The sequence below is a fragment of the Aphelocoma coerulescens genome, chromosome 21 (genome assembly GCF_041296385.1).
Source record: "Aphelocoma coerulescens isolate FSJ_1873_10779 chromosome 21, UR_Acoe_1.0, whole genome shotgun sequence".
Taxonomy (NCBI): Eukaryota; Metazoa; Chordata; class Aves; order Passeriformes; family Corvidae; genus Aphelocoma; species Aphelocoma coerulescens.
Genome location: NC_091034.1, coordinates 6,934,713 through 6,962,582, shown reverse-complemented (window position 1 = coordinate 6,962,582; position 27,870 = coordinate 6,934,713). Strand labels below are relative to the sequence as shown.

Sequence of the window (27,870 nt, the reverse complement as noted above, 5' to 3'; positions counted from 1 at the left end):
AAAGCCAAGGAAAGGAGAACTCTACAAGGATCTGCTCCGAGTCTCTGGAGGGTCTCTGCACCAGGAAGGGGGTCCAGGTGTTCACATCCACACACACACACGCTGCTGGCCATGGTTGGTGCTCTTGCACAGCTCCAGACAAAGAGCAGGAAACTTCTTCTGATTCCCTCCCCACCCTACTCAGAGGGGAGCAAAGGGTGTGTGTTAAAGAAACACTTCTGAGTAAAGTAATTTATGAAGACAGATTCTTTTGTATTAGAGATCAGTCGAGTGAGTCCAGGGACCAGCTCAGGCACCCCTCCGCTGCCCAGGGGGGTAAAAAACACCCCCCAAAACCCACCAAAAAAACCCTCTCCAGCTTCGAAAGGGGATGTGAAAAACAAGAGGGTGGAGAACACAGTAAATCAAAAAGTGCTTCCAAGAAAAGCAGCAGGATAAGATCATTCCCAGTCTGAGAGCGCTCCCAATCGCCCGGGGAGGCAGCGGCGGCCCCACACCGAGATGGAATTCTGGTCTGCAAACCCCCTGCAAGGGCCTGCAGACAGTTACCTCCTCCTGCCTTTGTTCTGGGCAGTGTTTAATACAGGAGCCAGTTCCCAGGAGGAGCTCCCATCCCCTCGTTCCTGCAGTATCCCGTTTTCCTTCAGCAGCTTTCAGAAGTAGTCATCCTTCTTGCCGCCAGCTCCCTGCATTCCTGCACGGTCCCTCTGCTCTTGGACAAGCTCCAGGTCATCGTTGTCATCCACCTCACCTCCATGATCCTCCTGGGGGCACAGGGAACAGCCAGGAAGGAAAAATCAGCGAGGCCTGGAAAGGGAGACCCTGAATGACAGCACACCACGCTGCTCCCGAGCACAGCTGTCCCACCAAAGCAGCCCAGCTTTGGAAACCTGGGAAAACAGGGAAGAATCCACCTCTGCCAGGGACCTTCAGGTGTCACTGGCAGGACACAGAGGTGTTGCCATGATCAGCCAGGGTGTTTTAAGCACATTTAATATCCTGGCAGTACAATGCAACTTTGATGTCTCAGCCTGTTGCCTCTGCTGCATGAGGAGCTGATAGGAGGAGCTGATATGAGTGGCAGATATCCTACATCCACCACGTTTAAAACTGTGTCACAAACCCCACCCATGATGTGCAGCAGCCAGCAGAGCCTCCATGGATGCTTTTAGCTCCAGCCATCCAGTGTAGACACCTACAAGAGGCCTGGATTCACACTGGGGAAGGAGACCTGACACCACCTCTGCTCTGCCCACCCCTTATTTCCCCACTCCCTTCATTCCCAGCAGGCAGCCCAAACCTTTAACTCCTCAGCAATCCTGATGAAACTGCAGAAAAAACCCTCAGGAGCCACTCACAAAGGGCAGGGAGAGAATGAATGAGGCTGGGAGAGGATTCCTTTCTATCTTTGTGAGCCAGAAGGCACCAGGGTGATCCTCTCTAGCCCATGCTTGAAGAAACCCATTGAGCTGGCCTTGCTGCACTGGCACAGCCTGTGATTCCTCCTGCAATTCCTCCTGTAATTCCTCCCAGTTGCTGCTTGGGAAGTATCCCATAGCTGAGCTGCTGCAGGTGGATGCAGACTGAAAGGAGGACGGGACACAGGGCACAAAGGGTGCTCTGAACACTGGGAAAAGGGAGCAGTGGGCTCCAGGTTTGCTCTGGAGACTTCACTGAGCAGGCAGAGGCAGACCTGGAGTCCCTAAAAGCTGAGTCCTCCCCAGCTCCTGGCTGCCAACACACCCAGGTGATGCCACACCAGAGAGGGAAAGAGGAAGAACCTTGGTGTCGTACAATTTCTTGCTCCTGATCTTCTTGGTAGTCGTCCAATGGGTCTTCCCTGGGCTTGGCAGGTCTGCCAGCATCCTGAAAAACACAGCCAGACACAGTTGAGAGTGCCCCAGCCTGCTCCCATTCCCTGCCAGGGACACAGCTGCCTGGGTCAGAGCCCCAGGTCTGGAAGTCTGGGCTGCACTGAGGATCAGGGGGAGCAGAGGGATAATCAGGCAACCCCAACTCCATTTACTTTCTTCACCCAGTCTCTTTTCCCACCTGCTGGCAGCTCCTTCCACTTGGAGAGGGAGGTCTCTCCTGCAGCAGGAGGGCCCTGGGGCTGTTGCCTCAAGCCCCAGGACTCAGGGAAACTTTGAGGGTAGAGCTTTAGTGAGTACAGCACAGCCAGATCTGAAAGCCAGGTATTTATGCCACTAATTCTTTCCACATTTGCACCAATCTCAAGGAGGTGTTGCTCTGCTGGTGCCAGCATCTCTCTTTTATTTGATTTCATTGGCCTGGATTTCTTTTTTTCTTTCTTAATCCCACTATTAATCATGATTTTAGAGCCTGACAGATAAAACACTCCTTTTTTAAACGTTCAGCTGCTTGTCAAAACAAATGAACATTTCCCTGATGCAGAGTCTGGCTTCAGGCAGCAAGAAACACTTTGTTAAATAAATGGATTCCATCTGCAAGGAGGCAAACAAGGAGGCAGAGCTCTCACATGTTGTTGCTGCTGCCAGGAGCCTTGGACAGGGCTGCACTGACCAGAACCCGAGCACAGACTCAGATTATTGTCTCTGGTTCTGGTCCCAAGGGCATGAAATATCCCAGCCCCTCTCCAGGAGCAGCTGGGAGTGAGCCATGCCCTATTCCACATCTCTCCAGCCATGAAGGTGTTGCAAATGCCAGGGGGGACTTAACAAGCAGAGAGGATGAGGCCAGAGCAAGATCTGGCACTTGGTTAAAAGATAATTTCCTAAACTCTGGCACCTTGCCTTATTCTGCTCCACTCTACCCCGGAGTTGGAGTTGCACAGCTGATTGTACTGGTAAGAAACACAAGCAGAATCAAAACAAAGAACCAAAAAGTCCTATGGAATGTAAATTTCAAGCTCCATTACAACCAGTGGAAGAAAAAATAGGTTGGTTTGGACCAACCTGCCAAAGAGCTTTCTCCTGCCTTGCCATATCCTCTCAGTGGGATTATGGATCCATCCAGGAATATGATGTTTTCCTTTCAGTCCTTGAACTCTCTGCCCACCCACCCACAGCTGGGAATCCCTCTCTGGCCCTGCTGGTTGTCCCAGTCAGTCACCTTTGGTGGCTTCTCCTTGGACTCTTCTTTGATGCTGGGCTCCTTGAACTTCTCCGAGCCTCCCACCTTCTCCTCAAAGTCGGGTCTCTCCAGCTCAGCCTCCTCAAACTCATCCTCACCTTGGTTATTGGGGTCCTGGGCAGGATCTGCAACATCATCTGGCATCTGGACAAGAAAAGAAATACCTGGCAGGACATTCCCTCAGGAGGCAGAACAATCCCTTCCCCAGCGAGCAGGAACGCCGGCCTAGAGCACTTGGTTGCACCTCACCAAGCCTGTTAGTGTTTGTTCAAAAAATCCCCAAACCAGTCTTTGTTATCCCTCTGGATCCCTCCAGATCCAAGGAGTTTGGAGTTGCACATGATAGAAACTTCTGGGTCATTACTGATTTATTGGATTCTTATTCCCAGCCAGATGAAACATGGCAGCAGCCTTTTCACAGCCAGGCTGGAGCAGCCTGGGATCGTGGAGTGTGTCCCTGCCATGGCAGGGGCTGGGATGAGGTGATTTTTAGGGTCCCTCCCAGAGCACTGAGTGGCTTTATCATGCTGTGGTTACTCACCATGGGCTCCTGGACAACAGCCTCTTTCTGTGAGTGCTCGTTCTCCTCCCTCTCGATCACTCCTGCATCTGCAAGGGACAGGGACAGGGACAGGGACAGGGACAGGGACAGGGACAGGGACAGGGACAGGGACAGTCAGTGGGGTCTCCTTAAAGCCACTGCCACCAGTCTGGTGGTTTATCTCGACCTGCTTGAGGCAGCCAATGCTCTGTGAGTGTGTGCAGAGGAATTCAATGCCATGAATGAAACATTTCCATACCCATTTCCAGCTCCTCCTCATCCGCCCTCTCCTTCTCTACCCCCTGCTCTGGCCCTCTCCTCGGGCTGGGGGGCTGGGGGCTGCCCCTCTGCACCTCCTGCCCGGCCTTGGGGGCAAAGTGAAGGTTCTTGGGGTACCCATGGGCTTGTTCCTCGTCCATCTGGGCGTTCACCTTGCTAACGAGGTCCTTCCAGCTGCAACCAAACAGAACCCCCGGCCTCAGTACATATTCCATAAAACCATTTCATAATGGCAAGCAGAGCAAAAAAATACTCCAACACATGCAGAAGTCTGGCCTAATTTAACTTCTTTTGGTCAAAACTAGCAGGTTGTATTAATTACTGTGATATCTGCTTGGAAAAGAACATTTAATATGGCACAGAGTATGAAATAAGTTCTGCTTTGTAAATACAATTTATTGTAGAACTCCCTTAATATTATTCATATGACAATGACATCCACGTAGCAGGAAACTCCAATTCTGAATAGATTCTTACTCCTGCCTCACACATACCCAAACACACACATCTAAGGGTTTAAAAATACCAAAACCACAAGTCTTCTTTATTGTTCCAACTTCATGGAAAATGAAGACGCTGCTAAAGTAAAATGAATACTTCCCAAATAGCTCAATAGCCTTAGTCAGGGACAGCTTCAGAAGCAAAGAAGGGATGACACCCCAGTGGTAGGGACTCAAAAATAAGTGAAGCAAAACCTTTTAACCCCAGTAAGTTACAGAGTTCCAAGCAGGATGACTGCTTGCTCCAGCCTGTCCTCTACATGAGATTTAAAAACCTATTCAAGACATTTCAGGTTTTAACTGATGGAATGGACAAATGGCCTGAGCTTCAGCAGCTCTTTAAGCCAGCACACAAACTCTCCAGTGAGGAAAATCCCAACCCAGCCCTCAGCTCAGACTTCCCCACTATAAAATCATTAAAATGCCAGTTGGCCACCAGGAGCTCATCTGGAACCTGCTGGTCAGAGCCTCCCAGGGCAGCAGTTCCTGGCTGTGGGGCCCCTTTGTGCTCTGCTGCAGCCCCGTGTTGCTCTTGGCTCTGGCAGGGTTGGGTTGTGTGCTCCTTATCACAAATCTCAGCCCGTGTAAACAACAGCCTCCAGCTGCTCTGGAACTCCTCGGTGAGAGCTCCAGGAAAAGCAAAGCACACCAGACACCCCGGGGTCCCTGTTCTCCCCAAAATCCCTCGCCAAACAAAGCAATATTTGCATTTTCTGCCTCACACGGTGACAGGAAGCTGGCTGGGCTCTGCATGGTGAGGAAAGGCCATTCTGCCATCACAACCCTCACCTTCAGTCACAGCCACGCCCGGCCCTGCCTGCAGCAACCACAACATCCCCGGAGCTGTTCCAGCTGTGTCCCTGCAGATGTGATTTATCCCAGCACTTTGGGGAGGACGTGGCCAGTTAAAGAAATAAGCAAAGCACAGTCTCTGCCCTGGAAAGGGCACAGGTTAAGTGAACAGACAAAAATAGAAGAGAAGAAAGGGCAGGATCAGGCTGAGTCTAGAATGAAATCCAGAAGTTTCCTCTACAGATAAAACAGAAATGAAATCCTGTTTGCTCCAATAAACTGAACAGACACGACCTGCACACACTCAGGGGATAAATAAGTTAAAGGAGTCACTTTTTTCACTATTTTCAGAGTAACTTTTTGGATTGTGGCCAGACTTTGATTTACTGCAGCCACAGAGAGACATTTTCTTCCTTTTGCAGAACAGAGCAGTCTCCTGCCAGTGCTGCTGAGACAATAAACGGCTTCCCCTGTGCCTGCACAGCATCCACTGGATCCTGGGCCCTGACCAGACTCCCAGGAATTCCACCAATACCAGTAACACACCAAAAAAAAAGCTGTTCCTCCAACATCTTTCAAACAGACCCACAATAAACACAAGGAGAGAGAGACCCGGGATGTTCCTGTTTGGCACCTTCACCCCGAATGCTGAGAGTGGAAGAGTTTTGTGTCACCAACCTTTGCATTTGCACCTGTCTGTTCCCTGCTGAGTGGTGGCTGTCCAGCATAGGAGGTTTTTCTGCTGGAGAGGGCTGTCTTGGGTCAGCCAGGGCCAGCCCAGGAGCCTGGCTCTCCTCGTGGCTTCGCACCTGGATGCGCATCACCATCTTCACGTCCTGCAGAGGAGACACAAGGATACACCTGGAATATCAAATACCCCCAAATCTGGACAGGTTTATGGGCCAGAAAATCCTTTATCAAAGAACAAACATTCTGAAATGATCCCGAAGAAATCAACAGTCCTGCCTGCCCTGCAGTAGAAGACTCCTCCTTAAAACAGCCAAAAAGGAATCATTCAGATCCTACGTGACCCAGGCCTGTCTGGGGTAGGTGAATCTCCAGGAAAAGAGGAACAACAAAACTACCTTAAAACACCCCCCACACATTGACATAACTGTAATTAAAGCCCAGCCACGCTGCAATTATTGTCTTTTTTTAGAGATTTGCAGTCCATAACTCCCTCTCAACCACCCCAGGAGGGCTGAGGAGGGGGGGCTGCCGTGGTGATTTACTCTTTGCACACTCCACAGAAGAACCCCTGAGCCTGGCTGTGAAACCACCAGCTCCTCAGCGTGTTAAACCTGAGGCCAGCACCACCCGCCCACCCAGCACCACAAATCCCAGAACTCTGAGCTCTTCACAAGCCAAGACCACACAAAACCAGTGCGGAACCTACTGGGCTCCCGTTGGGCAGGCTGTTCATGGTGCGGGTGAACCTGACCACGTGGCCGTCCCCGTGCCGCGCTGGCCAGGCTGGCACGGCCTCTGGCAGCGAGTTGGCATCGTGTGCTGGGGCTGGCTGGGTGAAGGGCACGTGTGGCTGTGGCCTGGGGCCGTCGTGGCTGGGGGATCCCTGCCCTGCCGGCTGCTGAGCGCCGGGCGCCGCGGAGGGCAGCGCGTTGCCGGCGGGACGGTTCTCCTGGCTGGCCTGGAAAGCCTGCAAGGAAGGAAGGAAGGAAGGAAGGAAGGAAGGAAGGACGGACAAGAGTGAATTCTCAGCTGGAGGGAGCTGGGATTGTTATTTTAAAGCCCCAGGAGCACTGCAGAATGCTGCTCCCTGGGTTTTCCTGGGAATACCACACCTTCTGCCTCCCCGGCTGCAGCTGGCTGCTGGCTGGCACCAGGGGCTGCTGCCCCTTCCCACCTCCTCCTCCTCCTCCTCCTCCTCTCAAGCCTGGCATCTTCTGGAGAGCTTCCTTGAGCTGCCTGAACTCTTCCATCTGGGCCTGAAGGGGGGAGAAGGACACGGAGAAACCTCACACAGGGTTAAACATCTCCCTGCTGGCAAGAGCCACCCTTTGGCAGAGGTACATTCTGAAGAAAATCTGTATTTTATACATATGAAAGGTTGGAGAAAATCCACGACCATTAATGACAAACCCAGATTTCCCTCCAGATTTCATGGATATTCTGCATTTCCCCTTTGTGAAGTGCTGAGCTGTTGTACTGAGCCTTTTCCTGATGCTGTTCAGTGCAGGAGCCATGGATTAACTCCTGCCTTGGCACACAGATTGTATCCTGGCACTCCTGGCCTCCCTCTCCTCCTGTACCTCCAGGTCACCTCATTTCCTTCCAGTGGAGGCATTTCCCCCTGGATGTGCTCATCCCAGCAGGGCTGACAAAAATTGGCATAATCCTACCTGACAATCCAATTCACTTTGCAAGACAAAGGAAAATCGATTCTCCTGGACTGGGTAAGCAAATGCAACCCTCCTCTCTCTCCTGCAGCTTCTTTCATTCATCCCCAACCCTGAAAAGTAGGGCTTGAAAAAGCCAAAAGCCACTCAGGAAAACCTCCTCATTTCCACCCTGGTTATTTATAGGAAATTGAGGGGGGAGACCTTTTCATGTGCTGGAAATGGACCAAATTAGGGACTGGGCAGAGTGGGAAAACTTCCAAGCAGCAAGCAAAGTTTAGCAGGAAATTAATTCCTGAGCAGGCTCTGTTGATTTCAGTTCTTCCCCCTGAAATATGACCTTAAAATTAACATTAAAATCCAAATAAACACCAACAAAACCCCTCAGCAAAGCAAACATAAAAGGAACAAGGAAAAGGCAGCCAAGAAGAGTTCCTGGGATATGAACTCATTGGAAACTTCCAGTCAGGACAAACCAGATGGAGACAAAACTTGTACCCATCAATTCACCATCACTTGGAAGTATTTGGGATGTGGGGAGGCATTCCAGGGCTGGGAACTCAGGGACTTTGGGCAGCAAACTTGTATTTTCAGCTGCTGGGACAGATTCCAGGCTGGAGAATTTTACAGAATGGATCTACACTCCCAACACCTCCCAGCACTGTTTCAGGCAACTCACCACCCTGGAATACAGCTGGTGGCAGGATTTACTGTTTAGAGAATATTGGAATGCAGAGCCCAGGTGGTTACCTGGGCACTGAGGAGCTGGGAGTGAACCTCCTGGTGGGCCTTCCTGAGGAGCTTGCTCTCTTCTCTGAGTTTAAACACCGTGTCTGCAGGAGGAGAAGAAGAAATTTCCTTAAAAGAGGGATTTTTTCAAATGTAGCATCTCCCTTTCTCACCACAAATTCCTCTTCACCTCACAGATCCCTCCAAGCCCAGGAATTACAAACCTGCTCATCATTCCTTCCAGCACTCCCAGGAATTCCTTCTCTCCAGACTCTTTCCTAACTCCTGCTCTCAGCTCAGGCTCTCACTCTGCTTGCCACAGGAGTCAGATAATTTGGGTTTTTACTCCCCTTCCCCCTTGCAGCTGAAGAGAAGGGGGAGCAGGGAGTCACTGCCCCTTCCTGGAGGAACTGGAAGCTTCAGGAAGAAGCCCAAGAGGGATGTGCCAGCTCTCCTGAGCCCACAGATTCCCTCCTGCTGCACAGAGAAGCTGCCTCTTGATGGTACAAACCAAAAAAAAACCCCATGACCCACTTGGAGAAAATAATCATGGGACAGTTCTGTCCTCAGGCATGTTTATTCCTGGGCTTTTAAGGAACAGTTGTGCCTTGCAGCCTCCAGGTTGGGCTTTTTCAAGCTCTTTGCACACTCCTGAGTGCTTCAGCTCCAGGGCACGCGATGTGCCGGGGTTTGGATGTCACCGTGTACCCTAGGATGGAAAGGAAAGGCTGTGTCCCAAAATGCCAGCCCTATTTTGGATCCTGGATCTCTCAGAATATCCCCAGAGCAGGATGAACTGGGGTTTCTCTGCACTATGGGCCGGGATGGGAATTTTTCGATGACTGCAATAGGATGAATTGCACACAAGGCTCAAAATTACAGATATTTCTGATTACAGGGGGTTTCTTTTCTTTATATTCAGCCCTGGGAGAACACATTTCGCCTCTGAGGTTGGGTGCTGTGCTCTTGCCTTGCAGTGAAGGTTGACATCAAACTGAGAATGGAGCTCTCAGTGAGAGACAATCTAGCAAAAACCCCTCCATCCCATTCTAACAATGTGCATTTCAGGAAGAGAGACAATCAAATATTTAGGTTTCACTTATTTGTCCTCAATTTCCCCCCTTCCAACCCAAAAGCTCATCAGATATTACACTGGGCTTTGCTGAGCAGAGGAAAAAACCCAAACACACACGAGCAGATTTTGATGTTCCAGACCTCATCAAGCAAGAACAGATGCAAACCTTAAAAGCCCCACAATGTAATTAAAGAGCAGAATAAATAAAAACCACTCTTTGGGAATTAAAGGGATCAGCATTGCCTACAACACTTGCACTATTAAATTGCATTTTACAGACCTACACCATCAATTACAAAAAGTGTGTTTCATTTTGTTCCCAAGCTCCAATGCCAGAATTTGCAGGATTTGTTCCTGCACCACCACCTGAGGCAGGACAATGCTCCAGCTGAGGCCAAGACACTGCACATTGTCCCACAAAATTGTTGCTGGGGGTGTTTTTGGGGGCCTGCAGAGGAATCTCTGCCCTCTCTTGATCCCAGTCCTTCCTCTGCCTGGTGTTTTCTCAGTTTTTATCACCCTCACCCTGCAGGTTGGTGACCTCACTGTCCTTCTCCTGCTGCAGCTGGGCAAATTTCTGGCTGTGGGTCTCCAGGCTCTTGCGGTGTTCCAGTTTCAGGCTGTTGTGCTGCAGCTGCAGGTCCAGCAGCTGCTTCTTGACATCATCGTGCTGGTTCTGGGGAGGAGGAGAAGGGACAGAGTCAGAACAAGAGGAGTGATTTAGCTATTGCCAAGTGTTTAATGAGCTGCTTGAGGGGGCAGCCAGAAATCCCAGGTACAATCAAACACTCTCTGCGCTCGGTGGTCCAGGGGAAGATGTGAAATGCCAACTAAATTCCACTTTGGGAAGAGGTTTTGGGGGTCTCCTTGGAGGCAGAATTGGTGACAAGTCCCTTTCTGGGACAGTCAGGAGCTGCACCTGCTCCTCCCTGCAGGAATCCATCGCAGTGCAGGCCTTGACATCTGCTGGTATCAAACCACATCCCTGTGGAACACAAATCCAAGGGCTTTCCCAGAGATCCCAGACAGCTGAAGGACATTCCCTGCTCCTTTCCATGGAGCACCAGCACACTGCAGGGTGGGAAAAATCACCTTTGAACAGGGACAGGGTCTAATTCCCGTGACCCTCCTCAGGGGTTGGACACACACCTGGACACCCAGTGGTTTTCCCTCTGCTTGCTTTGCTTCCCAACAGCCTGGAAGTTCTCCCAGCCACCCCTCAGAGCTGCTGCAACAGGAGGGGAGAGCTTGTGCAGGGATCCTCTGGCAGAGCCCGGGGAGAGCCCACGCTCCCCACAGCACCACAGGGCTCGCAGGCATCCAGTTCCAGGGTAACGAGACTCTCACAAAACCAGAGACTATTCCAAGCAGGCCAAGGATTCACCAGATAAAAGTGGCCTGGAAAGCTGCTCTCTTCTCCCCTCCCCTCTTGCAGAGCCCAGGAACAAACCACACAGAAACATCCTTTTGCTGGGACCCGCTGAACCAGAAATCACCTCCTTTTTTTTTTGTTACCATGGTAACCCAGAGATTCCTTCCACATCCAGTTTGTCAACACCAATTATGTATGCAGATTGACTGGCTCTCAGGTGAACCCTGGCCCTGCCACACAGTCCCTCCTCAGGACTCAGGCAGCCATTTCAATCAGGCTTCCAGGGAGGAAAAAAAAATACAAATCTTGTTTTAAAAACCCCAAACCTCTAAATGCTATCTATGCTCACGTTTATCTCCAGGAAAACAAAGTGTCTGTGGCCCAGGCATCCCCCCTGAAGCAATTATCCTCCACTTACAGAGATGTAGCTGTGCTCCAAAAATGCAGGCAGTGCAGAGGAAAAGATGGAGGGGTCCCAGAGACAGGACAAAGAAGAGAGACAAGGATGTCAGGTTAATCAGATCACAAGATCCAGAGGCAAAATAAAGAGAACTGGAAACTCCTGCTTTGGCTTTCAAAGGTACTTAGAGCTCTCATTAGAGCCCCTGGCAGAAAGCACTGCAGAGGAACCCCTTCCCTAAAATCATTTTGATACCAAACACCTTGGAAGCCACAGCATTAGCAAGGAAGATTGATTTAAACAAGAAACTCCTGTGAAATTCAAGGAATTTTAAGTCCTCATCAGCTCAGGCCAATTAATTTCTAAGCCATATTCTGCCTGCAAGGTGATGTGCATAATTAGTGTCCCCAGATTGCTCCCAGGCAGGAAGAAGGGGGGAAATATTCATCCTCTGACAGCAGCAGGAGGCTGGGGAGGGAGAGAAGTGGGGAGCATCCCCACTCCCAGCTGCTTTCTGAGGCTGTCTGGGACCAGGGTGTGCAAACTCCAGGAGGAATCCAAAGGTGCTGCTGCAGGAGCTGCAGGCAGGAGGTCTGGAACACCCCACATGGGATTACTTTTCAGAGAACTTAATTATCTGTGAGCCTGACTGAGTCAGTCCCACCAAGGCCAGGTATCCTGAGGAACCCAGGAACCTCCCATGTCCACCTGAATGAGAATATTCCCTTCCCCAGCTCACAGTTCTGCTGTTTTACTCAGTCAAGCAGCAGCTACAGGACACAGGCCATGGATGTTGTGTAAATGACGTTCAGTGCAGCTGGGGTGAGGGATGAGATGCTGTCCTGGCATTTCTGGGTCCCTCACAATGCAAAACAGGGAAATCATATCATTCCCAAGGCAGCTCATCTCCCAAAAATCAGGAGATCTTGCACTCAGCTGGAAGAATTCAGAGCAGCAACTTCTCTCATCATTGAACAACAGAGAGTGCCCAGGATGTTTCAAACCTCTCTCCCCAAGGGAGAAATGATCAGGTGAAGAAGGCAATAACAGCACCTCAAACCCAGCTTTAACTTTGTGGACAGCAACTGGACAAAGTACACTCAATAACCTGGATGTTTAACCCACAAGCAGAGGAAGGCCACACCTCATTTTTCATGCTCCAGCAGCTTCAGGAAGTCCATGTCAGAATTCCTTGGCCTGCTGCAGGGAATGCCAGGATGCCTCCTGCAGTGATGGCAGCAAGGCATTTTCATCTCCACTCATGAGGAAGAAATGACTTGTAGGAGAAAGCCTGGCCTCAGCAGGAACCCAGACACAGGCAACGACTCCAGCTGCTATTTTTGGGCAAAGTCAAGCCCCTCACCCCTCTGTGCCAGCTCCAGATGTGGTTCAGCCCCGAGGGAGGACTCCAGCATAGAGCAGGGTGGCAGCAGTGGCCAGGAAAACCACAGCCAGATGTGCTGGTGTGGCTTCATGGAACCCTTTGGTCACATTTGGGACCTCCAGCTCACTTGCTTCTGTTCAGCATGACGTGTCCCATTTCCTAGGTGATGACATTCCTGGCAGCAATCTTCCTCCTGAGCAAGCCAGCTCCACTGGGAAGCATTTTTGCCTGGGCCTCAGTGCCAGAAGTGTTACCCACAGCCTCATAACGAGCAGAAACTGGGCTAAAAACTGCTTTTTCAGCCTGGGCAGGGGGGAGGGTTTGAAATCTCCCACAGTCCCAAGGGCTGGTTTTGTCTTTCAGCAGCTGTAAATGCAGTTTTAAAAAATAGATGGTTGGCGTTTTTTTTTTTCTTTTTCCCACCTCTCCAATAAAAGGAAGCAAGAGAAAGGGAGCCAGGACAAAAAAGCTCTGAGTGTCCCCTTGAGAGAAGCAAAGCAGAGCATTCTGCTCAGCCTGCAGTTGCTAGGAAGAGGAATGTTGCTATTGCAGAGCGTTCCCAGAATCCACAGAGCTGGAGAATACCCAAGAGACAGAACTGTACTTCCCTTTTCCCCCAAGTCTGAATCCAAAAGCCAGGCAGCTGGAGGTCCAGCTCAGCTCAGGAAATCCAGCCCAGAGGTGCTCAGGGGCTGCTGGAACCCAGCCCTCTTTCTCCACCCCGGAGTTAAATTAGCATTTCACTGCCAAGGCTCGGACTAAAAACGTTTAAAAAACCACCCCAGCAGCCTCCAGTTGCGCTGTTCCAACAAAAGCAAAATTGAACATCAAGATATGCTTCAGGTAGAGCACGTGATAAGCTATAAAATGGTATAAAACTCTATAAAATTCTATAAAATGCTACAAAATTCTATAAAATGCTATAAAACGCTATAAACTGCCCTGCTCTGAGCCTTTTCCGTGGGGTGGAATATTTTGTACGAGCCCAAAGGGCAAGTTCCAATGAATAAACCCATTTTCACACCGAGAGAACCAGAGAAAACAGCAAAACCCCGTGTGATAAAAGTGCACAAAGGCTGCCATTGAAACGAGGTGTAGGTGAAAGCTGTAACCTGAGACAGAACAAACAGGGAACTGCCCTGGACCTGAGCAGTCAGGAAGGAATGTGGATCAACAGGGATCTCATCCCTCAGTGCAGGAATCCCTCAGTCCTTCCTGGGATTCTCCATCCCTTAAAACACAGCAGACAGACCTCCCTTACCTTCAGGATCTTGTGCTGGGAACTGAGGGCCCCGTATCTGTTCATGGAGTCTTGCTGGGGAGAAAAAGATCCAAACAGTGCCATTAGAGTCCAGAAAAATCCACAACAGGGAGAAAAACCACGCAGAACCTGCCCAAACCCCTGCTGGCCCTTCACACCCATGGGCAGGGCCTGGGACAAGCCCACCATGGGGACCAGCAGAGCGTGCAAGACTGGAAAAGAACCTTTCCAAAGAACCATTCCAAAGAACCTTTTTGAAGAACCTTTTCAAAGAACCTTTCCAAAGAACCTTTTCAAAGAACCATTCCAAAGAACCTTTTTGAAGAACCTTTCCAAAGAACCTTCCCAAAGAACCTTCCCAAAGAATTTTTTCCAAGCAACCTACCCAGCAGCTCATTAACTGCATGCTTAATTCACATTTAGAGTGGTTTTCCCCAGTCTTCAGCCCCTTATCCAGGCCAGGCCTGGTGCTGAAGGAGCTTTGCACAGTAAATCCCCTTCCCTGAAGGCTGAGCTCTCCTGGCAGCAGCTGAGGGGGAGGCAGAGAAAGCAGCAGAGCTCAGGCTGTCGCCCACACACAGAAATTGCACCGTTTCCACAAAAAATGGATCACTAGGCAATGGAGTGAGCCTCGGGCAAACTCTGTAACCAGGCACAGCAGCCAAACTGAGCTCAGCTGGCACAAAGCAGCAGAGGAGAGGGATTCACCCCTCCAGAGGGGTCTGCACCAGCCCAACAGCTCAGCTCATGCCCCACTAAGTGTCCCCTCCTTCCTCTGTGTCCCCGTTTTTCACCCCAGCACCATCATCCCCTCACACTGGGTGTGCATCACCCAAAGGCTTTGTCCCCAGGGCAGCAGTGGCACCTCAGAGGGGACAGCCCGAGCACAGGCAGGGTCACAAACATCTGCTGGGATCTGGGTTTGGGCACTTCAGAGCAAAGTGAAGCAGCACCATGAAGAGCAAATGAAGCACCACGGGACTGCCACTACAACCCCCAATTCAATGTGATAAATACCCCATAAATCCTCACTACAGTCTGAAATATCCCCAGCAAACAAGCCCAAATTGCAAAGGACTTGCCCACCATTCAAAAATTCAGGTATTTTTCTGTCACAGGCTGACGTTCACCCCCAGAGGAGTGGGCTAAAAGTGATTCCCCTTCTCCAGCATCTCATCCCCAGATGCTCTGGGAAAGGAATAAACCCAGCCTGATAACTTGAGTGAATGTGACAGACTGTATCCCAGGGATGCATTTCTTCCCAGCCCTCACTGAAGAGTCCTTTTCCCTGCTGAGTGGGAAGTCCACAGGCTGGTGAAAATCATCTGACAATCCCTGGAGACAGAAAACAATGGATATGCTTTCCCCAGCACCCCCATGGCCTTTTGTTCCCCTTGGTGAGCCTTGCACTCAGCCTCCCCAGGCCTCTTCTGTCCCATGGAGGAGCAGTTCCCCTGCCACACCAGGAGCTGGGAATCGTCTCCTCGGCTGTCACACGTGGGAGAACAGGCAGAACAGCTCCAGCCCTTTCCCTGAGATGGAGTAAATCCTCACACACTCCTTGGGCAGAGGAGTCAGCCAAAGTTCAGCCTGTATCATGCACACACGGAGCCTTCCCTGCCTTCCAGTGGCCTCACGACCCCGGTGGCACCAGAAAAAAAAATTTCCCATTGTTCCACAGACACCCTGGGATAAGCCACACCTACCTTCTCCTTGTTGAGAGCTTCCTGAGCTTCTAACTTGTACACTAAAAAATCTAGAAATGGGAGAAAAGGAGACAATTTAATGAGCTGGAATTCACAAGGATCTGGTTTGTATTTTGGAGGGGAGGGGGAAGGAAGAAGGAACTCAACCCCTTGCTGAGCAAAAGGCTGCAAGTCAATAAGCTGGAATGCAGATGCTGCTGGGAGATCATTCCATGCCCTTGGGAAGGTGGGAGTATTTTCCATGAGAGCTGTCCACCCAAATGTCCTTCCTTTCCCATTCCACAGGCGAGCGCATTGGTGATTTCCTACTTGAGCACACAAACAGCTGCAGCTTGATGTCAAGGAAGCTGAAAAACTTTTTGGGGTGCTCTGAAACAAGAGATGACTCTGGAAAAGGGGAACCAAAGCTGTGAGACCCAAACTCATGTGCTGTTCTCATCTCCTTAAAACAGGAAGGTCCCACGACAAGGTAACGTGTATTAGGGTGCTCCATTTCCTCACCAAATTAATTAAAGAGGGAACACAGAAATGCAGCTTCTGCCTCAGCCAGGCAGCCACAGAGCTGCAGCCAGACCTGGATGCTGGATCCAGCACCCAGAAGCACAGAGCATGCCCGAGTGAGGAGCAGGGGTGTTACCCCAAACACCACTGTTAAAGATAAAACCCAAGTTATGAAGTTGCCAACAACAATCCGGTGCAGAGGGGCCTGACACCCAAGCACAGCACTCTGCTGAAAGGCACGAGTTCATCTGTTGGCTTTCTGCTTCCTGCTGTGTTTTGTGGTCTTAAAATCCCCTGCATGTTTGTTTCTCCTTCCGTGCATCAGCTCTGAAGGGCCTGACAGTCTGCATTGTCCACCGTGGAGGGCAGCGATGCTGATAGCGCCGAGCACTCGTAGAGCTCAGCATCTTCAGCTCACTTCTGGGAGAAAGCTGACATCTTTCCAAGGAAAAAGCACAGTCCAGTGCCAGGTTTAGTCAGCACTTGGAACACCACGACAGGGGGAGTGTTACTCACAGATTGGCCTGAGGACAAACGTAGGAGTGGAGAGAACAGAGCCCACCTGCCAGCACCCTCTGCCCACGGGCACTGGACACGCCACTTCCACTTCACTGTTCCCAAATTCCACTGAGTGACAGCCACACTGAGGCAGGAGGGGCTTTGGGGACAGCTGGGGGTTTGCCTGGCCACTGCTGTGCCACCCATGCCAGGGACTCACCTTCCTTTGTCTTCTTGTGCTCGCCGCGCTCCTTCTGCAGGGACCGCTCCAGCCGGGACCTGTGCTCGTACACCACTGTGGAAGCAGCGAGAGGCAGAGCATGACAAAAACCTCAAATTTATCCCCACAGATCTTTTTTTTCCACATATTTATTCTCCTGCCTGGAGCAGGGAGTGGATGTTTGGGCTGCAGACCATGGGTGTTCCCGATATAACACACCAGTCTCACCCACAAATTGTGAGTATTTGCACTCAGGTTTTGCTTTGGAGCCCAAGCTGTGATGCCCAGGAGATGTTTCAGTGGTCAGTGGCTAAACTGGGTTTTTGTGGGCCAAGTCCCTGCCAGACTCAAGCAGCCAGAGTCCCCTGTTCTGTAAAGGCATCAGCACCATGCAGGAGAGATGTTTTCCCCTTTCTACAACCCAGCCACTGAGACTGGCCCTCAGTGCAGAAGAGAGATTTTTTTTCCCCTTCCACAACCCAGCCCCCTGAGAAAAACTGAACCAAGCAGCCCATTACACACAAAACAGCTCGAGAACAGAGAGGGCTGAGCAGCCACCCGACAAATGGAAGTGTCAGAGGAGCCTCCTGATGGATGGTGGCTTGAATCTGCTCTGATGTGTGAGTGCCACCACGCCCAGCTCCAACAGGCTCCTCATCCCCTCAGATGGGCCAGGATGGCACTGGGCAGCACTCAGAGGGAGAGGTGATGAAAGAAACCTCCCAGAGCCCAGATCCCAGCAGAGCCAAGACCTTTGGGGGCAAATCGTGCCGTAACACACGGTGTCCAGGAAAATGAACCGTGTGGGGAGATGTCTGTGTGCATGAAACCAGTGCTGATCTATTCCCTGCTGAAATCTTGAATGAGCCCCAGGTGCCTCGTGCTCTCACTCCAAGTGGGTCTGTGGAGCCTGCCAGCCCCACTCAGGTCATGCTGGAGCAGCAAACTCCTCTGTCCCTTCTGACCTCCCTCAAGGGGCAGGAAGGGGCAGTGCCACGGCTGAGCCAGGCTGTCTCCTTCCTTATCTTTGTTAACATCCCAGTGATGAAGATGCTTCCCCTGGGCTGGGCCACTCCACTCGGACTTTGATATTGTCCAAAGCATTCCAGCAGTAGTTCCAACCTGGAAGGATATCTCTGCAGCTGTCCAAGTGTCTCCTCCATGACAGCTTTATTTTTAGGAACACTTTTCCCAGCAGACTGCTCAGATGTCACCCTGAGGGCTTCCCCAGCTGAGCACGCCGTGGGTCGTGTGTGCTTCTCCACTTCGTGCTAGAAATCCTTGTCCAAAGGAATTGTCAGCTTGAGAACATCAGCCACTTCCCAGAGGATTTGGGAGCCCTGGGCACTCACTTTCCAACTTTCTCACATCTGACTTTCTTGTCTTATCTAGCAGAGCTCCTGAGGGCAAGGCTTTGATGTGATGGGAGCTTCCCACCACCAACGGGAAGCATCTGTAGCAATGGGCTGTGCTAACACCCACAGCCACAGATCCTGACGAGGCCATCCCGGAGCAGGGGAGGCTTCAGGGGCAGCTCCGGATCGCTGGCTGTTCATTCAGGATTTTACAACACAAAATCTGGCTCTCCCCGACCCTGTTTTTAAAAGTCAGATAAACTGAAGCAACCTCTAAGGACTCGAAAAGAAAGTTTTAATCTCTCCTGCCATTCCTGCAGGTCCCCAGAGCCCAGAGCAAGTGAGTTCAGCTTTACACAGAGCAGGGAGTCAGCACTGCACACAGCAGCGTCTCAACTCCTGGGGGTGTCCAGGGCCAGGAGTTGGACTTTGATGATCCCAGTGGGTCCCTTCCAGCTCAGGATAATCCAAATTCTCTGACTCTATCCTCATCTCGGTGGTGAGACACAGCAACAACTCATCTGACCAAACAGGCACCGCACACTTCGGAGGCCAGGGAGCCAGGAAGTCTTTAACAATTTGCTTTTACAAGAGAGAATGGAGGGTGGTCAGTGTCTAAATCCGGGCTGGAATCCAGCCAGGACTCGGCTCTAAGGCACCGTCACCTGCTGCCAAAGGAGCTGCCAAAACAATGAAATGCCCTGCTGAAAAGGCAGGACCAGGTGCAGAAGAAGACGCAGGAATTAAAGTCATGCAACAAGTGCAGGGACAGAGCCCAGAGCCCCAGGTTTGTCCCCAGAGCCCTGCAGGGAGCAGACACAGCACCAGAGCCGCGGCCACGTGTGCCAGACACCTCTGTACTTCGAGACTCCCATGAGCATCGCTCCCATCCGCCACTTGCCAGGCTTCTCCCGGCAGCCAAACCCAAAAAGAAGCCTTGCCTTTGTTAAAATTGTTGGACAAGTGAGTGTCTTCTCAAAATAAAGAAGGGTAGCCATGGCAACAACTGTATTTAGGATTGGGAGGGCTGACGGGGGTTAGAAACCCCAGCAACAGGCTGCAGCTCTGCCATTGACACATATTTGGGTGGAAAAAACATGAGCTTGGCTCAGTTGTTGGCCTGTTGTTCCCAAAACTGGGGTTCTCTGAGGCTACCACTGTCATTCTCTGGAGAAGCAGCCCCTCTCTCCAAGAGGAGCAGAGATGCTGACACAAAAGAGAGGAAAGTGGGTTAACTTCTGCCCTGCCGGTCTCTGCACATCCCAAACTCGGGATGCAGGTGGAAATTGAGCTGGGACTGAGCTGCAGGTGTTTGATTGCCTCGCGGAGTGAGGAAAGATGGAACCAAACCATACGATAATAGCGCTGAACCTGAACACACTTTCGATCAATCCCCGAGGTTTTGTTTCGTGGGGTGGAACACACACCCCCCGCACTCTGCCGACAGGAGCACACAGCCCCGGGCACCAGCAGCCCCGCTGGGATGCCCCATTTGCATCACAGCACTGCACACAGAACCACCGCGAGAGGATTTAACCCTAAAAGGCATAAACGTTGAGTCACAGAATGCCCCAGCAATACAGGCTGTAGGATGTATCCACGGAGGTCACGACAGATCCCCTGTGTTTGATTTTAGCTGGGGAAGAGCTCCCATATAAACACTGTGATCTAAACGGACTCTTTGAGGAGGGGAGGGGAAGGGGTGAAATTAATCTCTTGACCTTGAGTAGAACAATATTTTGACCACATGGATTTGGGCACTCCAGAGGCAGCTCGTCCTCCAGCATTGCACACCCGAGTGCTGGCTACCCCGAGGGGATTCCCACCAAACCTCTCCACGGGGAGCTCAGCAAATCCCTCCGGAGGCTCCAAATCCTGTGACAGCTGCTGGAAACGTCGCCTTGGCAGACACAGTAAGGCTGGAATGATAGGCTAGACAAAGGAGATAAGAGTTCAGCGGTGGAGTAACCGCGTGTCCTCAGCCTTCCCTGCCGACATCTCCCTGTGGGCTAAAATCCCATTTTCCCACAGTGAGGCATTTATGTAAGGAGGACAAACGAGGGGAGAAAGGGGGAGGAGGAATCCGCACTCTGTGTTTGCCTTCCGGTCTCCGGCAGCTCCTGCCAGAGGAGCCAAGTGCTGGTCAGCGGGATCAGAAAAGCCAATTCTTTCTCCTCCTCCTCCTCCTCCCCTCTTCTTAGGGAGCTAAAAATCTGCAGCATCCATCAGCCCCAAAAATGCTGGCAAGACTTTTCTAGCCCCGGATCAACCTCTTGAGAACGAGGTGGGTTTATCGCCTTGCAAAGGCAATGGGCAGCAGACTGTGACAACAAACTTTAGGGAAAGATCCCTTCCCTCCCTGCTCACTTCCACACGGGGCAGAGAGCGGAGCCGCATCTCAGAGCCTGCCCGAGCAGCCCCTGCGTTTCTCCTGCTTCACATTTAGCGTGACAGGGGTTTCGATTTGCAGCCAAAGGCAGAAGAAATGGAATAGACGTGACGCAGCTGAGCTCGCCGATCCAACACGCTCCGATCCCCCTTTGCTGCGACTCAAGGCTGTTCTAATTCCAGACAGCCAAAGGCGGTGGGGGGGGGGGGGGGGGGAGAAGGAAACGAGCGCAGCATCTTTAAAGGCAAGAAGAGCCTTTAAAGTCCCCAGGGCACCCTGCGTGTGGCTGGGCAGCAAAGCCAGCGGCAGGTAACGCTGCGAGGGAGAGAAGTTGGGGCAGGATGTGCACACACACACACACCCCCGGAGACACATGGCAGAGCGGGTCACTCACCTTGGAGCTGGGCTGACAGCGCTTCCTGCTGCTGTTTGTATTTCTGCGCCAGCGCTTCGGCGTTCCGCACCTTCTGCTGCAAGTGGTTGTAGAGGAAAACTCCGGAGCCCAGGCACGCCACGGTGAGCAGGCAGAAGCCGGTCTGCAGCAGCCCCTTCTGCCTCCTCGAGCACATCCCGGTGCCCATGGCGGGGCCGGAGCGCGGCGATGCGGCGCTGCCTCGCCGGCGCTGCTAAAGCATCCGATTATTTTCGCCCAGCAGCTCCTTTCCTCCGCAAACTCGCGGATCCCTCCGGAAGATGCGGTCGCAGGCTCGCCTTTGCTCCCTGCCAGCGCTCGGAGCGGCGGGAGAGGCTTCTGCCGGGCTCTATTCCTCGCTGTCCATCGGGGCGCGGCGCAGCCCCGGGCCGGTGTCCGAGCGGAGCCGCCGCATCCTCCGGCGGCCGGGGGGCGGCCCGGGGGGGCTGCGGGGCGAGGGCAGCCGGCGGAGGGCACCGAGCAGGAGCAGCAGGAGGAGGAGGAAAACTTTTGCTTCCCATGTGCTGCGGCGGAGAGAGGGGGGGGGCGGGAAGGGGGTACCGCCGCCTTTGGCTCTTCCCACCTCCCCCGCTGGAGCAGCGACCGGAAAAAATAAGCCGGCGAGAAGAGGAGAAGCCTTCGGGCCCCCTCCCCGCGGCTTCCCCCGCCGGCAGCTCCGGGAGGAAGCGGCGGCACCGGGGCCGGGACACCGGCCAGGAACGCGGCGGCGGCGGCATCCGGGCTGCGGCGGCGGAGAGTCCGCCCTCGGCGGCGGGAGGGGCTGCGGGGACCGGGGGGGACACAGGGGGACCGGGGGGGACACGGGGGGACCGGGGGGACCGGAGTGCCCCGAGCCCCGCCGCCCCCCGAGGGCTCCCAGCATCACCTGGAGCCCCCTCGTCCGTGTGTTCCCTGCCCTGCTCCAAACGAGCTGACACAGTCACAGCCGCGGCTCCCCGCACCTGTTGCTGACCGGGGATGGATGAGGGACACGGGAATGGATTAACCGGGAGAGCATCCTCACATGAGTTGTTTAAAACCTAAAAGCTGTGGTTTCTCCTCGGGAAAACAGGAGCTGATACAGGCAGGAAGTCGGCACGAAGAGAAGGGTGCGAGTTTGGCTTTTTCCGAGTGGTTCTCCTTGGAAGGGACCTTAAAGCTCATTCCATTACTCTGCCATGGGCAGGGACACCTCCCACTATCCTGGGTTGCTCCAAGCCCCATCCAGCCTGGACACTTCCAGGGATGGGGGGTTCCAAGGTGTTCTGGCCATGCCCTCCACGTGGGCTCTCCTCTTCTAGCAGAGTCCAGCTTGTTTTACCCAGGTGTGTGATGGATGAACAAGGTGAACTTTAAAAGTCCCTTCCAACCCAAACCATTCCATGATTTTGTACCTCATGGGATAGACGAAGCTCCTGGAGCCTTGCCTGGGTTTTGAGCTCAGATCTATGCAAGACCCTCGGGTTTATAATGAAACTTCTCTGCGCCAACAGCCTGTTAGGCTGGCTCATCCCTTATCTGAGCTCACATAGATATTTCTTCTGGAACTCTGCCAAGTTCCATTTTTCAGGCACCTGGGGAATAAGCAACAATCACAACAGTTCTTCAGCAGCAATTCCCCTCTAAGAACCCTGCGTGGTGGTTTCAGAAGTGTTCATCAAATGAGCTTTACAGCACTGCTGGGAATTAGCTGAGTGGCACTTCTGTCACCCTCATCTGTCGATGGGAAAACTGAGGCACAGTGTTCCTGTAAGGTTAGGATTTATCCAAGGTAACTTTCTTTATGGCAGGATTTTTTCCCCCCAAGCATTTTAAGTGGATTTGGTGGATTTGCTCTGCCAGACCTTGGGTGAGACTCAGCCTGCTGGAAATGGGGTGATTTGGCTGACGGTCGTGGCTCTGGGTACAGCTTCCACTAAACATTACAGGCTTTCCTTAATGAATTAACTGATTATTCCAGCTCTTTCTGAAAACCAGAATAGCACTGATGGGATGTTTCATGCAGCCTTTGTCTGCCATGGATCATGTGCATGCAGGACCAGGGATAACCTCATTCCTGATTCCCAGATATTCAGTTCAAGACACTCCACCTACTCTGTACCAGACAGATTTTCTGTCCAACTGTGTCTTTACACAAATGCCCAGCCCTGGGGGTTGCTGAATGCTCCAGCATCTCTTCAGGCTGTTTGTCAGGAGCTGGAATGTCTTTTGTCTGCATCCTGAGGACTGAGCAGGCAGCCCGTGGGATGAGGGGTTTCAGTCCCAGTTTTGCCTCTGTTCAGCACATTCTTCTTTTTCTTTTTTTCCCCCTCCTGCACTCATTAATTACTTCCTCATGTGCTGGTTCCTGCCTGAGAAACACTGGGAGTTTTTGAGGTTTTTGACAGAGAGGAGTCTGGAAAAGGTTAAAATCTGGATTAGGGAATGTTTATCTGAGCAAGATTTGATTGACGGAATTTCTGTGAGCAAGCACTTTACTTTTGTAATAAAGAACTTTACTCCTGCAATAAACTCAGGTTTAGATTTAACCCCATATTTCTGCACCAGGTCTAGGGCCAAATGAACAGTACAGTCCCAGTGAGACCCAAAGGCTTTGCCTCTTGCTCCTGCTTTACCAGTATTTATGTGATTCAGAGGATTCTTCCTGGTGCAAATTCCCACAACATCCCACATCTCTGAAGCTCTGCAGCCACTGGGCACGAGAATTTTTAGGAATTTACAGAGGAGGAGAGACCCCTGAGCTAAACAAATTGATCATAGGTGACAGCTCCCTTCAAACCCAACTCAAAATGCTTTGTGCCTCAGGGATTTTCTGATCATCTCCTTTTGCTCCCTCTAATCCGGTGGGTGATCACATCTGATGACAGCTTTAAAATAATAATCTGAACAAAACAAGCAATTCCCATGGGAAAGCTCAGGGTGTGTGTACTTGTAAGGAAAATGCCACTTTCTCCCCTGTAGAACAAGCCATGAGCATTAACCATCTGTGCAAGTAGTGCAGTCCTGGAAAGCTCCAGCCTTTTAATCAGAGCTTTGGGTTTCATAGCAGGCATTTAATCGGCTGTGGGAGTGTTTTCAGCCAGGTTATGTAAATGCTGTCAAGAAACCAAGTGTCTGAAAAAGATGGATGGAAGGAATGTGCTGGGAGGAGGCAGAGGGGAGGCTGGATTGTTTAGAGTTGCAGTTTTATAAACCTACAGATCAAATTGGCCACGTCCACAACCCTTTGACGCTGGCCACTCACCCTACAGGCTTTATGGGGTTTGCATGTGCCTTCCAGGGAAACCCACCCTGGGAATCCAGGGCATAAATGTGGGAGGGAATAGGCTGAGCAGGGGAGGAGTTTGAGGCAGGAGCCCAGAGGATGAGAAACGACAGGCACAAATGTTTGAAAATAAAGTGTTCTCAAGCAGGCATCTGGGTGCACAGGGATTTAGAGCATGAGAAGGAACCTGCCAGCACTCCTGGAGGTGCCTGCCCTTCCCCACACAGAAACCCCCAATTCATTTCCTACAGGAGCGAAAATGCCCGAAATTTAACCATTCCTGGGGACAGATCTCATCTCGGTGTCTCCAAGGTTAAGGGGTGGGAGAGCTGAAGCATTCCTGTCTTCCCATAACAAGAAGTGACAGCTTCTAATTAGAATTCATTAGAGGCTGCCCCAGGGAGTTGATGGGACCATTTTTCAGGATGTGTTGTTGGGATTATTTTTCATCTCACGATGACACGTTGGCTCAGCGCTCTGAGTTCTCTTCCCCAAGCCTACAGATGTCCTTTGAGTCATCTGTGATGTGCCTAAAACTGAGGATGTGAGATCCCAGAACCCTGAGCAAACTCTGGGCATACAGGAGAATACAAGAGAAGGGGAATGGGGGAGCAAAATGAGGCCTAAACATTGGGGTTTTTTGAGTTGCAAGTTAAAATTCATCATCTAGAAGAGCATTCCACAGAAACTGGAGCACAAGGAGAGCCACAATTATTAGAAAATGTCTGGATATTTTGGCAGTTACTTGGTACTTACCTTAAAACATCATCTCATGAAGTATTCTGAGAGAAACTCATAATTCTTTCAAAAAATGATCTTTACTCCAAGAATTTACAGTGCAAAAAACTTCCACCATGTGAACTATTCCATCTTAGATCCTCTGGGAAAAAAAAACCATCTTTGCCTTTTAGTTCCACCTCATCTTTTACAGTTTGGACTGGGAATCTTCCTTGCTTTGAGTCCTGGACCAGTCTGTAATTTGGGTAAATTTTTAATCAAAAGCAATAAAAATTGGTTTCAGAAGGATAAAACCAAAGAAGAAGGGGCAAAGAGCATATTGTGCACAGAAAATGCATCACAGCACACTCAGAGCCTGTGGCTCCATTGCCTGCTTGCTTTTACTGCCTTTCCAAGGTTCAGACATTTTTATTAGAGCCAAGGAACATTCCAGCTTCCAAAGGTAATAAAAACTCAGCGTGCCAGAAAACAACAGCAAACAACAGCAAAGGGATTTTTGGTTTGTGAGGTGCTGCTAAATTTTCCTCTCTCAGGGTTCCAGCATCACCCCCCTTATGAGAGAGACACCTTGTATTCCCAAATCCCTCCATGGCTTCATGCCTCTGGGGCCCTGAGGGGTTTAATTAATCTTTAATTAAGGATTATGAGCCTCTTCTCATGAACTGAAGGACCTGGGGACTCTGTGCTCTGCTCAGCCCTGAAGCATCAGGCAGCCAAATCCGTGGTGGTTGGAGCTCCCCTTCTTCCAGTGCATCCTTCAGTCTCGGTAAAAGCAGAGATGCCAGGAGGAGGCTTTGCACGTGGTTAAGGTGGATAAAGCCTCAGCTGCCCATTCCAGAGAAGCACAAGTGGAACAAGATGGTTGAACTGCCCAGGGGAGAAAAGCTTGGCAGGACTGACCACAGCCTGCTGGGCCCAGCCATGGATATGAGCTGTCCTCACCTTGAGGGTGAAGGAATTTGTCACTGGGATTTCAGTTTCCTCCTATTCCACACGGGCTCTGTTCTGGCTGGAGAGAAATTGTGCCACAGACGGAAGAGAACACTGGCACCAGCACAAAAATTTTACTTCCTACATGACCACTGAGCTTTATGAAAGTCCAATAACCCAGCAAGGCACATTCTACAGACTCCAGGACACTGCTCCCTGGATTTATCTTCAATAATGTATTTCAGGAAGGAAGCCTGCCTCAGCCCCACAGTGCTGGATCATCCAGGAGTTCCTCACACCGTCACGAGGCAGGATTCTGGAGGCACAGACATTTTCCTGACTGTGGGTGAAGTGCCATTTGTCACTGTATTGTTGTGGGGGAAATTCTGGGGAAAACAGAGAACTTTTTAATTGTTGTTAATCAGGCTGGAGCCTGAGCAGGCAGTGCAGGGGATGGTGGGAGGAGAAGGCAGCAGCAGCGTGGAGCTGACACAGAACACTCAGCAGCAGATCTGCATGTTCTGGTCCCTCCTCCAGGATGTTCTACTGCACCCTGTGGCACCTCAGGATGACACAGAGATGAGAATTCCTCATGATCTCACTCCAGTGTTTTTCCAGGGGAAGCTTCATGCCTGCACAAGCATTCTGCTGGGATCAGCCAGCCTCATCAATTGGACACAGGGCTGCTTTGTCTGACTTCATGCTGTGCAGATATCCATGACACACCAAGCTGGAAAGATCATTTATGAGCAACTCAAGCTGGCATTTCTACACATGAGGTGTCAGCCAGGGAGATTTCAGTCTGGTTTTTAATACCCCCATAAGCCAAGAGCTTAAGTCATCTCTGCTTTGTCACTGTGTGTTAACTGTGGCCATCGACAGACTCAGGGTGAGATTTTAGACACTGCTTAATCACTGTTGGTTTTAAATAGAACAGACTTCCCTGAACCATGCAGTTGGGTTCTGGAAATTCCATTCAGCATTTTTCCTGCACACAGATAATGGGTCTAAAGGGTTTTGCCAGAGGGATGTGGAGTCTGAGGTTCACATCTGTTTTCAGAAGTGAGGAGAGGATCTGAGGACTATCTGGGAATCCTCCTAAGGTGGATTCAGCAGCCTCCTTCCAGGGATCCGTCTCCAAGCTGGCAGGAATGGATGTCTTTAGTAGCAAGACTTTGATAAGGAGAACAACACAAAGCCATGAAAATGGAGATCAGCTCTTGCTCTGTATTGACCTGTCAAAAATTCTCTCTGTGGCCAACAGCCAAGCTGACAATGAGCTAATTACAGAAAGACCTCTAATTAGAGAAGTATTAGATTGACTGAGAAGTTGTTACCTGCCTGTATTTTCCTGTCTGAGCAGCCCAGAAATCTTAAAGCACAGTGTTGATTTGCCTCCCTGCACGCATCCCAGGGGCTGTGTGGGGAGATAAAATCTGCAGGAGTGCCTGTGACTCTCCCAGATCCCGTGGCTGGAGGCACAGCAGCCAGTTTGGCTGCACAAAAACACTCCTTCCAGCCAGCACTTCCTGCAAAGTCAACCTCAAGGAGCTCCAGCTCTGTTTCTTACATAACACTCAGTGGAAAGTGACTCTCCCAGCTCTCCTTCTATCATTTAGACAAGAAAAAAGCCCCTTTAGGGCAAAGTAATTCAAGCCCCTCTTCTGCAGATGATGCATTGGTGGGTAGTCCTCCAGTGCACTTAAACACCCTGAGGAGCACAGCACAGGACAATTATGCTGAAATTCCAGCTTTTTCTCTCTGAAACTTTGCCAGTCACTCCCCCCTTCCCCTGCTCGGGGTTTATTTGCCTTGTTTATCTGCCATTGGCACGTCCTCCCTGCCTCCAGCTCGGCATGAAGGGTCACTGCAGTGTCTCACACTCCTCCCTGCAGTTTGCTCCCATCAGATTCCCTCTTGGTGTGTGGACAGAAAAGAGGGATCCCTGTCTGGGAATGGCAGCGAATCCCCTTCCCTGGGCACCTCAGGAGTGGGGAGTGGACTCTGGTGGGGAATAATCAGCCTCCCTCCAAGATGGGATGTCCCTCCTGG

General features: G+C 51.3%; 1 protein-coding gene across 3 annotated transcripts; it reads right to left on the bottom strand.

The window, feature by feature from the left end:
• Positions 1-231: 231 nt before the first annotated feature.
• On the bottom strand, positions 232-21,579 carry LOC138121353 (Golgi integral membrane protein 4-like). 3 transcript variants are annotated; one of them, XM_069034792.1, is made up of 14 exons: positions 20,868-21,577; positions 16,730-16,804; positions 15,511-15,560; positions 13,805-13,858; positions 9,913-10,063; positions 8,334-8,416; positions 7,029-7,172; positions 6,623-6,883; positions 5,905-6,062; positions 3,915-4,108; positions 3,656-3,723; positions 3,094-3,258; positions 1,795-1,866; positions 232-764 (listed from the first exon to the last, which is right to left on the bottom strand). In XM_069034792.1, exons 1-14 carry the CDS (start codon positions 21,052-21,054, stop codon positions 654-656), a joined length of 1,773 nt encoding a protein of 590 aa, XP_068890893.1. In that variant the 5' UTR covers positions 21,055-21,577; the 3' UTR covers positions 232-653. The 3 variants fall into 3 exon arrangements, with proteins under 3 accessions (XP_068890893.1, XP_068890895.1, XP_068890894.1); XM_069034793.1 differs by having other exon boundaries at positions 651-764; positions 1,782-1,866; positions 20,868-21,579; XM_069034794.1 differs by lacking the exons at positions 16,730-16,804; positions 20,868-21,577 and adding an exon at positions 15,658-16,722.
• Between the last annotated feature and the right edge of the window lie 6,291 nt (positions 21,580-27,870).